Source organism: Rhizophagus irregularis, chromosome 11 (genome assembly GCF_026210795.1).
Source record: "Rhizophagus irregularis chromosome 11, complete sequence".
Classification (NCBI taxonomy): domain Eukaryota; kingdom Fungi; phylum Glomeromycota; class Glomeromycetes; order Glomerales; family Glomeraceae; genus Rhizophagus; species Rhizophagus irregularis.
The window spans coordinates 1,989,590-2,007,085 of NC_089439.1; the positions used below are offsets into that span (position 1 = coordinate 1,989,590).

General features: G+C 27.0%; 1 protein-coding gene across 1 annotated transcript; it reads right to left on the minus strand.

The window, feature by feature from the left end:
- Positions 1-15,446: 15,446 nt before the first annotated feature.
- Positions 15,447-17,066, minus strand: OCT59_002962 (uncharacterized protein; the record flags this gene model as incomplete). Its single annotated transcript, XM_025319300.2, has 7 exons — positions 15,447-15,470; positions 15,565-15,785; positions 15,858-16,056; positions 16,152-16,277; positions 16,348-16,405; positions 16,468-16,780; positions 16,889-17,066. 7 exons carry the CDS (start codon positions 17,064-17,066, stop codon positions 15,447-15,449), a joined length of 1,119 nt encoding a protein of 372 aa, XP_025174172.2.
- Between the last annotated feature and the right edge of the window lie 430 nt (positions 17,067-17,496).

A 17,496-nucleotide genomic window follows, 5' to 3' on the forward strand; every position in this document is an offset into this window, starting at 1 on the left:
AGGGCCGATACCGAGATAATTCGATGAAAGCAGTAAAAAACTAAAATAAAACTGCTGAAAAAACATTGGTTTTTAACGATTTACCACAGGATGCGCGCGGCGCAGTATATAGTCTAAAACCAATTCAACTAATTCACGCCATTCAGTCCTAACGTAAAATTTTTTCATCATCATTTTAGAAACACTGAAGTAAAATGATGATGTCAAAAGGTTTTTTATCTCCGAAAAACAATTCAATATTAATAACGACCATTAATAACGACCATTTTGTAAAATAAAGTTGATTCTTTTAGTTACTGCATTTTTGGTCGATCATTGATTTCTTTATTTAGTAATTAAAAAGTGAATATGTTCGAAAATTGGTTATAAAAGAAAATATGATTTATTCTAAATTTATTTTTTTAGTAAAATAATTAAGTTAACGTAATTGGGTAAAATACTTTAATGAATTACAGTTAGTCATATAATAATTACATTATTAATTATCAAAGAACTAAATTACAATATAATAAATATAATTTTGTTATGTCAATCAATTTTTCATAAAAACATCATTTTTTTTTTCTTTTTTCTCATGAAAAGTTTTTTAATGACAAATTTTAAAGATTAAAATCATTCGTTCAGTACGCGTCAAACATGCATGAGTACTCCCTATTTGTGATACGTTACGATTTTTAACCCAATATTACTCACAAGTCATAAATAACATAAATTCACTTTCTCATAAGTCATAACATTTCGTCATTCAATTTAAAAAAATAATTTAAGTAACATAAACGGAATTATAATAAATTTGATTTAATAAACAAAAAAGGTTAGTGTAAAAATGTTAATGATACCATACAGAAAACGAATATTTCCAATCGGGTTTATTAAATTCCATTGTACTAGTCACATTCTAAGATTAGGACATAAATGATAAAGAAAAGCCACACTTAACAATTTTTTTTCAATTCTCAATTATAAAAAAAAAGTAATATTCATAGATTATCTTAAAGGCCCCTTTTACCCATTCATCTTTTTTTTCGTTTACTCGTGGTATTGCATGAGACGGTATGCACTTTTTAATAAGGTTTTTATAAAGTAAACATTAACTTATCAATTTATAATCGCTTTTTGAAAAGTAATATCGGACTTTTACCGATTATACACTCGCGTGATATACATTATAATAGTAAAGACAACAATAAAATATCATACATTAAACCAATTATGATTTAGTTAAGTGCATCAAAATATTTCACAATAAATAAAGATCATTCAATCAATTGGTTCTTTAATTGCTTTAAATGACAACTACTATATCAAATATTTACTTTTCACGCGTAATTTATCCACATTAAATTAGCTTGTTTACATTACGCGTATTCGTTGTATTTAAATAGTACATTACATTGTACATTGTATTTACATAGTACAAACAGTTTTATTATTCTTAATATCAAGTAATAAATACATTTTAATTGACTTTATTTGAAATTCAAATGATAACAGATAAGAGAAAATCATTAGATCCGACATCAACCGCAAAATCATACGTTATTTTTTTACGAATAAAATTTATATCTGGCTGTAAAGATTCCTGTTTTTGTAGTGTGTCATACTAAATATTGTGTTTCATGCATTAATTCAGTTAGAATACAGATTGTCTCTTAAATAATAATAGCATATTTAATAAATTACGTAAAAACTGTTACATTAAATTCGCATTTGAACTTCGCTTACTTCGCTTAATTCGCTTGAGTTTTTTGATATATTGTGGTATATTGTTGTATAATAGTTGTATTTACATAATATAAAATGTAAGTTATACAAAATATCTTAACAAGTACTTAATTACGGGATCAATCACGTAAGTGTGTAATTCATACACTGAAACATTTTATTAAAAAAAAAAAAAGTTTAGTAAACAAAAAATATTCGGTTCATAAGTTCTCATATAATCACGAAGTTATATCACAGTTTTATATACTTATTTTAGAACCTTTGAAAAATTATTTTTCTCCTACTTATTAATAATTACTTAAAGTATGGTTCCTTTGTATGCTTCATTGGTATAGGTCACGTGATACACATGGTAATCCTCAATAATTCCTATTACATGTAAGTTGCGCCCCTGCATAATAAATTCAATATATTCATATAAAGCTCTCTTTAATTAATTGGATAACATTTCACTTTATTATATCAATTAAAAAGAAATAAAACAAAATAAACCTAAATAAATAAAAGAAAAGAAAAATACAATAAATAAAATTGGATCATAAAAAAGAAAAAAATGAACTTAAATATGTCATAATGTCATCAAAAATCATAATAATTTATAATTATTCATATATTTAAAGGGTTGATTGGTCGAGATTGTAAAGAAACAAATGATTGTGTTAACCTATTTTCTAATAAAGTAAATAAAAGCGAAGAAATTATCAAAAATTTTTGCGAAAAATTTGATAAAAAAGAGATTCTATTGCGGCGATCCCAGGATTAAAAAAAATTATAATCGATAAAAATAAATTCAACTAAATTTTAATAACGACAATATTTTACGTTATTGACGATATAATAGTAATAATAGATAAAGCTTTAGGTTTTTTTTAACGAATCTGAAAAAAAAACTCGGTAAGTTTTAACCATTTTAGAGTTTTTTTTTTAACGGAAAGGACTTATCCCTACCTAGTACGCGTAAGGAGTGAGTGAAGGATTAAGAGTTAGTTGTAAGCACCATCAGTATATGAGCTTACAAAAAAAGAAAATAGAAAATATTGGTTTTATTGGATGTTTTTTCTACGCGTAAAATGTTTAATGGGCATCTGAAGGAATTAAAGTGTAAAGACTGTGAGAACCCGAAGCGTAGAAAAAAATTTTTGGAGAGATAAGGCTTTTACACTCGCTCTCAATCGGTGCTTTATATAACAAATTCTTAAAGAAATGATATTATTTTACTTTATTTTAATAATCGGTTAATTGTTCATATTAAGATAAATTAATCTCATTAGATAAAGCCACATTACCATAAAATATTTATTGAAAATTTTGTTGTATAGTTATATGTATATAATGTATAAATGTATAAATTAAAGATATTATATTACTTTTGAAAAAAAAATTGGAAATGTTAGTCCGGATTTGTGGCTCCGAATACCAGATTTTCCCGTGTATCAGAATTCCGAAAATGGAATACAGTTTAAGTCTAATGATTTTAAAAGAAAAATGATTTTCCTTTCATGGGTTTATTAAATTATTAAAGTTAAGGACAAAAGTGCACATAAGGTTTTGCCGCTTCTTTTTATGGTAATTTTGATCATTTATTGGGAATTCATATTTTGATTTATCTAAAATTGTTTTATAAGGGATCAGAAGATCAAAGTTATATAGTACTATATAATTTTTTTTTTAAAAAAAAAATTATAAAATAAAATTTGTTTTATAATATTATTGCGCTTTTAAAAATTGTGCTACCCCCTTATAATCATCTGATAAAAAAATTATTAGATTACGGGACGATTACCGGATAAAAATCGGACAATGTTGTCCTGTAATTGTCCTGTAATTGTCCTGTAATCGTCCTGTAATTATAATCACTCAATAATCACAATGTACACAGAATTCTGAAAACTGTGATAAATAGAAATTTCATTTTAATTTAATTATAAATTACGAAAATATGGAATTTCGGATTTAGCCATTTTAGCGAAACATGTTAACTACTGATAACTGAACGCGCGAATGACACCTTAATAAAAATGACACAAATTATATTATTAATATTCACACGTAATCACGCAATTCTTTGATTCGAAATTAATATAGTAAAAGGTCATTTGAGCGTAAAACCGGAGTTAACTGGAACATGTATCGGTTAAAAAAATATTACATAGTACAGAAATTATAATTCATCTTTGGTATATTTAATTCACTTCTAACAGATTGTAAAATTATATTTTTGTACAGTAGATTCTACTTAATAAAGAAATGCAAATATAAAAAAATGTGATCATTATTTCTAAATAATTTTCGTTCTTTCTTTATTTTTTATTGCATATTATGACGCTAACATTAAAAACAAGTTTTTTTTATATGAAAAGAATAAACAAAAAAAAGCATTGAAACTTGCAGATCTCTTAAAAGTTTTGTATATAAATATGCAAGTAAAAAAATTTATTTCATATTTTAAGATAATTTGATTAATCGGATAAACAAGTGTTATGTATGTTATGTAACACATCATATTACATCATCATTGGTTATTAAACGCGTTATTTTACATAATAATATTTTTTCAACTCAGATAAATTTTATACCCATCAAGCAAAATATTTACGCCAAGTAAATTAATGAATGTGTAAATACCATTTTCCTATGTACGCAAAACGCAATTGCTTGTATTGAAAAAAAAAAAATTAGAAAATCAAAATTCTCGTTAGAAAGATTATATGCCTGTATGGTATTAGAGTAGTAGCATTGCCAAGACTTAATTCAAGTTAACACGCACATAGAAACAACCAGTAATAACAATTGTAATCAATAATTTTAATTTTAATTGAACATTTTTATTATATTCAATAAATTTAATTTTTTATCATAAAATAAAAATGATAAAATTTACAGATAAAATCTTATAATAAATGTCATCAAAAAATTTGCATAATTAAATCTTAAAAAAAAAATGTCATCAAAAAAGGAATTAGAATACGAAATATCAAATTTTCCTTAAGGAAATTTACAAAAATTGGCAAGTTTTACGACACAAAATTGCAACAATAATAATAGTAAAAATAAAAAGAACTATAATAAAATTCATTATTTCTCAAATTTCAAGAATAATGAAAATATCGAAATAAATTTATCGAATATATATATGTGTTTGTATATATATATAAATAAATTCGTTGATTTCCATGATGTATGATGTATTCGAATGTAAAATTAAAGATATGATCTTTTAATTTGATGGATAAGAAAAGTGTCAGAAAGCGGAATTTAAACGATAAGGAGGGTTTTTGTCATATACATATGTGTGTATATATATGTCTTTTTGGTTTTTTGCTTTCTGAGTTTTTGATAATTTTTTTTTTATTTTATTTTTTTTTGAATAGCTTTCAGCAGGATTCGAGTCCGCCCTTATATAGAGAATTTTAGATTAGAAATATTTGTCGGATAAATTCGGGTTATTCTAACATATTATTCATTCACTCATAAAATTTTCGGATATTAGAAACGCCCAATTGTAAAACTACATGCAAACAATAATGTATTATGTAATCCCGTTTATATTTATTTTTCTTATCTATTAACTTTAAAATTCTTCTGTCGCATCCAAAATTCCAAGAATACGAGATTTTAAAGATAGTGTATTCCGTGGCGGAAGAAATTGGCGTTAACCATCATTTGTTGATAAAAAAAAATTACGTAATTGTCTAGACCTTCATGGATTGTATTTATTTTGTGAAGTATTTTTTTATATCTTTCTTTTAAATAATTATACATACCCGAGTAACCCGCCCCATAAAAACGAAATGAGTTAAATTTATTTAATATTTGTGCTTATGCATGAACACAAATATAAAACGAATTTAACACGTTTCATCTTTATAGGGCCGACCCGACAGAATTTATAAACGGATTTAATTCCGAATGTATATTATTATGTAGTATAACTTTAATGTCTCTGGATACTTCTTAAAATATCACCTGTGCAAATTACGGAATTCAGGATATTAGTGATATAAAAAAATTTCTGAGTAGAATTTCTAGAATTTCTATACGCGTAAATATCACAAAAATAGTTGATCATTTTGATCGCGCTTTACGCATCATTGTTTATTGTTTATTTATCATTATTAATTATTATTTCACTTTTCTTTTCTTTTTATAAACACATTGAATTTATTTTCGTTGAGAAATATTTTTTTTGTTGATTACTTCTGTTAAAAAGTATTACATATTATTTACAACAATTTTTGTTTTGATCACAGCCCCCAAAAAAAACTTGCGAATTCTTGAAAAGTTAGTTTGCAGAAAAGAAATTAGATTGATAACACATTATGATACAATATTAAAATCTATGAGTTCATGCCTTTCGGGTTGAATGGATAATCTTATCGCATTATAAATAAAGCTGTCGGTATTTAGCCGGATCAGCGGAATCAAAAAATATATAAAGAAAAATAACTTATGTAATGAATAAGAACAATCATGAAAATGTATCGATGGAATTAGATAATCCCGAGTTTTACGGAAGCAAAAAAAAAATATTTTTTTTCTTTTAATATTTTTTTTTATTTGATGCATGTATTTGTCAGAAGAGATACTGTATAAACATAGATATTTATAATTCATATCATTGAAGTACAATGAGTGTTATCCAAAAATTATTAATTGCCTGTCGAAGGTAGACTATCATGACTAAAGAAATAACACAAGAGCAACACTTTTGAAAAATGTTTATTCCGGAGGGAAATTTTCGGAAGCGACACATAATCTCAGTAATACAATTTAAACAATATATAATAATATATTGACTAACCAATTTAATCTAAATGACATTCGTAAATATAATGCATATATATTAGTGAACCTTTAGTTATATGGTTACGCAGTTTTATCATATTAATTTACAACATTCTTAGTCATGCTTATGTTTAATATGGTTTCCATTTTTTCCTTTTACAATCTTTTTTAGCCGATTATTATACTAATTAAATGCTTTATTTGGTATCTGATACTTGGAATTTTTATTCCGATAGGTTAATTGAAGTTTTACGATTACTTGTGTTAAATTGCTTTAGACATTTTTTTAAAAAAAAGACAATTTTTATTCTTATATTTAAAATATTAAATAGTGAATTAATTTTATCTTTTATTAAATTTAAAGCAAATATAAATTGTAATACCTTACAAAGTCTGCGAATGAAACTTAAATAAATTACTAACATAATCTTATAATAAATTTGAAACTTTTTTTTAAAAAAAAGAGTACGATTCTTGACGACGTAGAGTATTTTATCTTCGATTTCTTGCGTACGTAGAATTTTTTTTAAAAGATTTTTGGTTAGGCTTCAATGAGGAATCTCTGCTTTTTTTTACATCTTTTCGTTCTTTGGTGTCCTCTTTTAATAACGACTTTGTTTAGAAGCTTGTTAAATCATATTATCTTTATGTAAAATAAGATGAGTTGATCATAGGTCCTTTCAGCAGGGGATCTACATCACATAGTAATTAAATTTTACTGTGTACCATTTATTTATTTGTTCATTCATTTATTTATTTACTATTTATGTATTTAATAAAATAAATATCCGTTATCTGTTATGCTTTGTTTAAATAAGGTACATACCCCGCTTAATTTTTAAATAAATTCCGAATTTCTAGGTTTCAGCCTATATACAAATACTAGTTTGGTTACCCATGTCTTACGAATTTAATGTTTTTTTTTTATAAACAAAGAAAAATAATCGAATTTAACTAATAAGGATATTTTACATTGAAAACAATGTGAATATTTCACAACACTAATTTCTTTTACAATGGTTCTAAAAATAGTAAACAAGTACCTTTGATTTCTTTTATTAAATATCATTGAAGGAATTGAATTTCCGATATTGATCATCATATTTCAATATGATGAAATATGATTTTAGTAGGTCATTTTAATTGGTTGATCCTCTTTTCCATTTTTATTAAATTCATACACGATCAAGAAAATTAAGAAATGGGTTATAAAATATATCCAATTTAAGAGAAAATAATCAAAAGCATTGTTTTTGTAAATGAATTTGTTACAATTTTATTAACATACATATATGAAATATATGAATAGATTAAAATAATGACGAGAGATAATCATATTTCATATTAGATTGTGAATTTGTGATCATATTTAACCTTTATAAAAAAAAAAAATTAATTAGCTTTATGACCTAAAAACGCGGAATCATTAAAGAATGTTGTGAAACATTTGTAACATTTTTTAAGATTTTCAAATATCTAATTCTTACTGATTATCTATTCTAAGAATGAATTCGAAGCATTTTTTTTATTTACATAATTAACTGTTAATGTATTATATGCATAACATATTTGTTTTAATATGATGAAAATGACTCCTTTTTGAGGCATTCTAACTTTCGCGTGATTGCTACGCCTCATTTTTTTCGATTTATTATTTATTTACTTGTATTTTCATGGGACAAAGAATTGTGATAATTGAAAGAAATTTTCTTTTTCAACAAATAAAGAAAATGATTTAAATTTTTACATAAAATATTCATGTTTGTTTATGATAATTTATGCACTTAATTAATATTTAACGATTTCGCACGTATAATCAAGGGAGAATTTCTTGAACAAAAAATAGATGAGGCACTACATGTTTATTATTCTAAGGGGGGATATAGATAATGTATATAATGTCAATTGCATAATGTTACAAATAAAATTTAAGTTATAATTATTTGATCTTTCATAATTAAATAATGGATATGGCCATCGTATTTCATTAATCGATCGATCGATTTTTTTAAGTCTTATTATATTATAGTCATTTTATAAGGAAAAGAAGTATTACAATAATGACTGGATAAAAGAAAATAATTTTTGTTATATTTATAGTAAGATAATAAAATAAATAATTAGAATTTAATTAAATATATATATATAAAGATATAAAAAAAGATCAAAGAATGAATTACGACAAATTAAGGTATGAAGTCGAATGATGATCATATTTCCGAAGTCCGTCATTTATGTTGTGATACTCCCCTGTTTAAAGGATAAAGAATAAAAGAAATTTTGTTCATTAAAGTTATTTTAATATTTCTATTTCTAAATGATTCGTAATGAAGTTTCACTTTCAAAATAGAAAAACAAAATAATTCAAAGTTTTAAATAAGTTACTTTCTGACCAGGATAATGTGGGTCATTGATGATGATCCATATTAGGGAAAAAAACGCTTCCGGTTAATTCCGGCCAAAATTAGCTTTTTACAATTTTACGATTACCGGATTGAAATATAATAAAATTACTTTTTATTGAAATTTAAGAAAGTTTGATAAATATAATATGAATAAAACTGAAATATTGAATAATGTGTAAGATGTTAAATTCAATTAGCGTGAATTAACATGGTAGAACTCTTATGCTAAAATAAAATGACATTTTTAATAACATACTTTACGATCAAATTGTTTTGTAAATATTTTGAACTTTAGTAATTAATCAAATTTAATAATACTTAGATTATTTGTCCATTATCTATATTTAAAGTAACAAATTTAAACAGAAATTTGTTTTGTAGAGCATCTACGTAATATAAATGATACGCTACTAAGTTTAATATATTGTACAGATAATTTATATGTTGTGATTTTCATATTTCCAGATTTTTTATGAAAGATCAATCATTTCGTCATTTGAACGATATTCCATTAAGATCATCACATACATTAATCAAATATGAAGCATTTGGATGATGATGAACATTTCAATTTATACGGTAACGAGTTTGTATTGAAAAATATTTACACTGGAAATTATGATTAAAATTTGTAAACTTTGTAATGCTAATTTATTTACAGTTTAAACTAGCCGGAAAATTTGACCCCTTGTTATTGCGTTATTTCTTCTAGAAAAATTTGTTGAAGATCAAATAAAATATCTTGAATATCCATTTATCAATAAAACTCTTTCATTAACATATTCACATTTTCATCTCGAGATCGTTTTCCTCGTCACGTTTCAACCAGCTTAAACAAATAAAAAAAATGATCGCTCGTAGTAATTCCACACCTTTGACCCAGTATCGAAAGGAAAATCCTTAACACAGGAACTCGAAACAATCTTCCGAAGTGGCACTTGAAGTAAAGTGCAATATTGGTCATCCCATAAGTGGCCAATAAATGACCCGAACTAGAGTAATAGGAAAAAACTGACATCTACTGTATTTTATATGAAAGATCATAAATTATGGGATAAAGAAAAAATCTGGGAATTTTGAAAAAAAATTAAAATTCCAAAAATTCCCGAAAAATAAGAATCGTTGAAAATTTTTTGAAAATATGATAAAATATATACCCTGTAAAAAAAAAGTCGATCCGTTTTTTTATATTCCAGCTTTTTTCCGTAAAAGGTTCATAATTCCGGAATTAAATATCCTTAGATCACGGAATTTATCGAATTATTTACATTTTCCATGAATGGATCCGTGAAAGGCTCATTTTTATGGAGTTTTTACAGAAATAACGGATAAAATTATTTATAGGGATAAAAAAAAAATTAAAAATACAAATAAAAACAAGTCTTTCGTATAATACCATTTAATATCTGAAGAAATCATGATAATGATCTAATTAGATCATTTCGTGAGAAATTTTGTTGATTTTTAATGTAGTTTTCGGTAATTATAATTAACAGAAGCGACCGTAATAATGTCTATTTAAAAAAAGCCTGTCACTCAGCATGGGATTACACAAGAGGAGATGGAGGAGATGGAAAAAAAAATAATGATAATCAGAACTATAAATATTTATATAATTACAAAATTCACCTTCCGTTGCATATTTGTTATGTTATTCTGTGAAATTTGAAATTCCTCCGTGTCAAAACTAGTATACGACATTTACGCGTAAACGCGTAAAGTATAATTGTTACGCGACGCGACGATAATCTTGATCAGTAGCTATGTTGATTAGATTGGATTATATTGTGATATTAAACTATTGAAGGCGTAGTGCAGTAGTTCTGTAATGAGTCATTGCAAAATTTTCATATATATATATAGTATATTTATATTATAAAATATACTTTTGCATCAATCACAATTTAACTTTTTATGTACTTATTGCTATTTCTATTACATAATTAGAAAAGTTTGTGCAACAAAAAAATACATAAAAAGACCTTACTTCCACTTTTTTTTTTTAATTACTTTACGCGTTCTGGTAGATTTTTTCCTTCAATAGCATCTAAATAAAGCATCATCTAACGATGCTTTTTGAAGTTCTTCAGGATCTAGGTCGAGGTTTACTAATTTGTCGTTACACAAAGATATCACCAGATTTTTGTAGATCGGATAGATTTATCATTATAAATAGCGTGTTTCTTTTTCGACAAATTTTATAACACAAAAACCATCAAAGAAGTGGCAATACTCGATGGAAAATATATTTGAAATTTTACCAAACATCATATAACCAACCTCTTTGATATTACTTTAAGGGTTTCAAAGCGAAATAACGAGTAATATTTTTCCAGGTAGCACGAAAGACGTTCCCAAATAATCTTTTTCCTATAATAAAATCCACTCCTTTACAGTCTCCAAAATATAGTGTTTTACGAAGCCTATTGTCTATAATATTCAATACTTTACTTCAGGTTATAACAACACTGGCGAAGAAGTCGCTCTAAAGACTGACACAATCAGTCGAAAACAAACACCTCCTTTGCTTTCCGTTCTTTTGTGGCGCAGCGACGAAGTATACCGGAGACTAGAAAAGAGATTCAAGACCAAAGTTAAGGATATTGATAACACTCTTAAACTAATGCCCTCACAACAACACATAAGAAAATAATCAAAAATAACGTCAACCAATGTGCCAGAAACAGGGACTACAACATCATGAGATTCTGAATCAGTATGATCAAAGGAAAGGACACATCATTAAGTGGTGAGTATGATTAATAGTTTGCCGGATGGACGTATGAGTAGGTGCTCACTGCAGGGTTCACTGAGAGTCTTCCGGATGGTGGACTATTATGATTGACATAGAAGTTTATGTGCTCGTAGTACGTACCATTTGCTACTGGCTATGTAGTCATCTGCTTTGTGCACAAGTCGTAGCTACAATGATGCCACATAGGTGATACCCAAGCCGATTCATATGGGAGGGCAGGCCGTGGTGCCCGTGGAAATGACACATATTTCTATGTCAGGCACTTACTTAGTTGTTGTTATTAAATACTATATGAGACCATTTACCATAGATCTTATGATGGCCACATGGGTGTCCTGGGGTTCCCTGCTTAGGCATAATTAACAGGGTGGTAGATACTCATATGGTATATGGTAATAGTGACTAAAAATTTTGTAAATTTTGTAGGATATTTGCGCTGGAATGAATTTGCATTCTTTTTTTGATTCTCGTGGAATTATAATATAAAACAATGATAATGCGAATAACACAAGATGGAAGAAAAACAAGAGTAAGTTATGTAATAGTTGAATATTATATAATGTTATTTGATTATATTAAAAATTTAATAAATTCAATGTAATAAATTTCAAATTCTTTCAACATATTACTTACCCAACTCAAGCGTTAAAGTGGAAGTGCAAGTAACGAAAACGAAGCCTGTTGGCTATAGAATATTCAATGCTTTACTTCAGACAATCAGCCGAAAACAAACATCTCCTTTGCTTTCCGTTCTTTTGTGGCGCAGCGACGAAGTATACCGGAGATCTAGAAAAGAGATTCAAGACAAAAGTTAAGGATATTGATAACACTCTTAAACTAATGCCCTCACAACAACACATAGGAAAATAATCAAAAATAACGTTAACCAATACGCCAGCAACAGGGACTACAACATCATGTCCATAGATTCTAAATCGTATGATCAAAGGAAAGGACACATCATTAAGTGGTGAGTATGATTAATAGTTTACCGGATGGACGTATGAGTAGGTGCTCACTGCAGGGTTTACTGAGAGTCTTCCGGATGGTGGACTATTATGATTGACATAGAGGTTTATGTGCTCGTAGTACGTACCATTTGCTACTGGCTATGTAGTCATCTGCTTTGTGCACAAGTCGTAGCTACAATGATGCCACATAGGTGATACCCAAGCCGATTCATATGGGAGGGCAGGCCGTGGTGCCCGTGGAAATGACACATATTTCTATGTCAGGCACTTACTTAGTTGTTGTTATTAAATACTATATGAGACCATTTACCATAGATCCTATGATGGCCACATGGGTGTCTTGGGGTTCCCTGCTTAGGCATAATTAACAGGGTGGTAGATACTCATATGGTATATGGTAATAGTGACTAAAAATTTTGTAAATTTTGTAGGATATTTGCGCTGGAATGAATTTGCATTCTTTTTTTAATATTAAGTTGATTCTCGGGGAATTAATAATATAAAACAATGATAATGCGAATAACACAAGATGAAAGAAAAACAAGAGTAAATTATGTAATAGTTTCATATTTTATGAATATTATATTATAATGTCAGTTTTTTTTATTTAATTATATTAAAAATTCAATAAATTCAATGTAATAAATTTCAAAATTCTTTCAACATATTACTTACCCAACTCAAGCGTTAAAGTGGAAGTGCAAGTAACGAAATTTTATTTGATCCAATTAATAGGTTAGATCTTTCACCCAAATAGAAAATCGAGTGGAGCAGGTATTGGATTATAGATATGAAATTTGATGAGAGAATATGCACAAGCGTAAGAGAAATGGCACTTGAGTAAAAGTTATAGGAATATAGGCTAATTTACTGATTATAGCCACAGGTACTAGTTATATTAAAGTTTCATGTGTGAATCATACCAAACTCATTTATTTGGACCAGAATCCAGAGGAGTGAGAAAAAGTAGGATTAATAAATTATTTATTGAATCCGTTAGTGCACCGACTTTATAATAAGAAATCTCATTATAACAAGATATCCAATTCAACTATATGCAAAGCATTAAAATAAAAATTTAAACCTTAAAGCATTTGTTGCTGAATTGAAGATTTGATTTTAATTATTATACAAACTTCGCTAAATGAAAAAGGTTAATGAAAGGATGTTTTCTTAATAGCTTCAAGTCAGCAGTTTAGTTTGATTCAAATGCCATGTTCACATCTAAACGTATGCCGTACCTGATATGTACTGTAGGTACTGTAGGATAAATAGGCGATAGCGGAGGTGATAATAAATGCAAACTTTTAGTATTTTTTTTGTATCACATATACGGACTAACCAAAGAACTTACAAAAAAAAGAATACATTATATTCGTTTTATTTAATGACCATTCGTATTTAGTTTGTCTATACTTATACTAAAATACAACTGCAATAGCTTTTGAAACAAAAATTATTTTTCCGCTTTCAAAAATACGATGAAAACTGAAGATGTCAAATCAGTTGATTAAGTATAATTTCACGAAAATTTTGAGGAATGATGCATATAATAATTAATTGCTACTGATGGACTATAATACTGCTTCAATAACTAATTCAAATCTTCAATCTTCAAAAATAACAACTTCATGATGATTTATTTATTTTTAAAATTAAAATAGGAATATTAAATATTAATTTGCATAGTTTTTATGATACTTAGTAGCAAAAAATTTACCTATTAACGTTAGAGAAATTTCCTATTCATCTCCACAATAATTACCATAAAATCGTACATTTGGAGAAATTTTTTAGAAATTTAATCCGACTAGATTGATAGCAAATTTGTACCCTTAGATAATTGGTTGCTGATGCGATCAGCGGTCAGTCATACCGATCAATAATAATTGGTTCGATTTTATAATAGACGACACGACGACACGTTTATGGAAAGCCGCCATGGTCAAAAGTGCGTAGCAAAACATAGCGTGTACACGCTACAAAACATAGCGTATACACGTTATCTTTTACTACGCACTTTTGACCACTACCGCTTGCCATACACGTTCACCAAGCCACGTATATAAGGCTATAAGCTAATCATATATATATTATGAACAAGATTACAATATAGTCTTATTACTTCCAAACATCAAGTTTTAATCATAGATAGATAAATTTGGTGGGTTTGACAGCAAGATTTCGGAAAATTTTCTATTGATAAATATTTCATTAATTCTAGTGTTTAAACATACAAGGAATTTATAATTCGCAATTCAATGTTAACTATTCAAAAAAAAATTATTGAAAGTACATAATGAGTGATAGTATTGAATTGGTTTAGCCATCAGGGAAACATGATCAAGTTAATCTACGAGTAATATTAAAGATTTTTACCGTCATCCCTTAAAAATAAATTCGAGTATATTCAATTAAAGCATAATAATTTATAATTCAAAAATTTATTAAATTAACTTACAAAATCTTTATTATAAATGGGTGGATATTCTATTCAACGATTTTCAGTTAATGTTTTATTGTAATAAAAACAATTTTATGATTGATTTTTACTGTATTAGAATTTTTATCAAGACATTTTATAGATTTATTAAAAAATCATTATTATTACAAAATTCTAATTATTTTTAATACTACACAAAATGTCAAGTTATGAATGTTTCACGTACATAAGAAAATTTTAATGAATTTTAAATAAATAATCTTATTTATTTTATAATATGCGGTATATTGTAAAAATATAGACATTACTAAGAAAGACATTAATTTCTTAAAATTTAAATACTTAATGCAATTAACTTCCATTCAATTAATTAATTCAATACGCCACTAAAATTCATTATTATATTACAAATGGAGTAGTAAGCAAAAAGAAAATATAACTAACAAAGTATAAATTGTATTTGGAATTGAATATTTGTACCTTGTTATTACTTTCACTTCCATTTCCATAACAAGAAACTTCTTGTGATCCATCACCTAATAAGACCATGTGACTGTATAAGGCTGATTTGTTAGTTCTGATATGGAAGAGACCAATGATATCACCATTCATCAATTGACCAGTATCATAAGAAGTGATTGGATTGTAACGTCGAATAAGCCATTCATCATCAATATTTCCTCCACCTGGGCATATGGTCACTAATTATTAAAATTCTAAATTGTTAATACATGTAAGTATATGCTTATCTTTTGTATTCAACTCAATAATACCTTGTTGTTGTTTCGATATTGGTGTAAATTTCCCTTGATTAGTGTCATGAGAATGTAAATTACATTCCGTTGCTTTATGCTTAAATCCAACGATACTATTAAGAGATACGGGGATCCCTTCATTTATACTTTTACCACTGGCTCCAATTATAGTCCAAACTTCATTTTCCAAATTTGTTTTCTCGTCACTACAAATAACCTGTAAATTTATAAATAAAATGTTACGGAGTCAAACTATTTTTTGATACAATGAATTGATAATGAAAAAAATACAGTATATATACTAGTAAATACCATATATTGCTTGTTTTGCGAACCCAAGTCATATTTGACTCCATTTGTAGATAGATACTTTCCAGTAGATACATGTACAAGAGCGATTTTCGATCCAAATACAATTGGCTTTTTCTGTGATTCGTTCTTTTTTATAAAGAAAAAAAATTACTAAGTGGTTGTAAAAATAATAATATGAAATTACAAATTATCTTACGAAAAAATCTTCTATCACTTCTTCAGGGGATAAGCGCCAGTTGAAATAACGGACATGGCTATGTGTAAATTATCATTCAATATTTTGTGTTGACTTCATTACTACTATCTTAAATTATACCTAATTTCACCATTAAATCCTTTCCAATTGAAAGAACGTCCAATATGTAATGGTCCATCATTGAAGACAACTTTTTGCGTTTTAACATTTTGAATACAAAAGTATCCTTCCCATTCACCATCTATATAGATATCTAATCTTTTTTCTGGATCAGAAATCGTATAAGTAATATGATACCATTGATTTAATGTAAGTCCATCACCAAGCGAACTAATTCCCACATTATAATTCCAGTCGCCTGAGAATCGAGGATGCAATGTGAGTTTATCTTTTACTAACCAGAGGCTGGGCGTACCGACTACTTGTTCAGTACCTAAATGTATTAACATTTTATTTGTGACCGGAGAAAACATCAGATATAATAATTCATAATCAAACTTCAATCGTGCTTAAATACCTTATAAAGTATAGTTAACTCTACCTTTATGAAAAATCGTAATCCAACCAGAACCATGATCATGCATTTTCAGTCGCAATGTTATTGATAATTTATCATTCACTACAGGTAAGTCAGTTTGCTTAAAGACTCGTTGATCCTGTTCTTTCATGGAAATAGGACCTGAAATTAGTTCTGCCCACTCTTTAACGGCAAATTTCATCATCTTTTTCTAAAGATTGATCAGCATAATATTTTATTTATAGTAGACAAATAAATTTAATTGTTAAAAAATGCAAAATTTTGAAATTTCTTCAAATAGAGTACCAAATTTTGAGAGTATCTGGAAAAAAAAAAAAAATTGTAAAAAGCTATGAACCAACCTTATATATCATAGTCTAATGTTGCCGATCTCACAATATCAGTAAGTTTCACAAGGGCTAAAATTCTACCGTGCACAAAAATTGTAGTACAAATCGTTTTTTTTTTCGTCTTAACGTAGTAATTGTTATAAAAAATAAATATTAATAACAAAACAAATATTAAGAAGTATATATATTTCAATTGTAAAAAAAATTGTCAAAATTAATAAAAAAATTCTATAATCATTCAAAAAAAAAAATTCTTTCGTGACTGTTGATCATCTTTTTGCT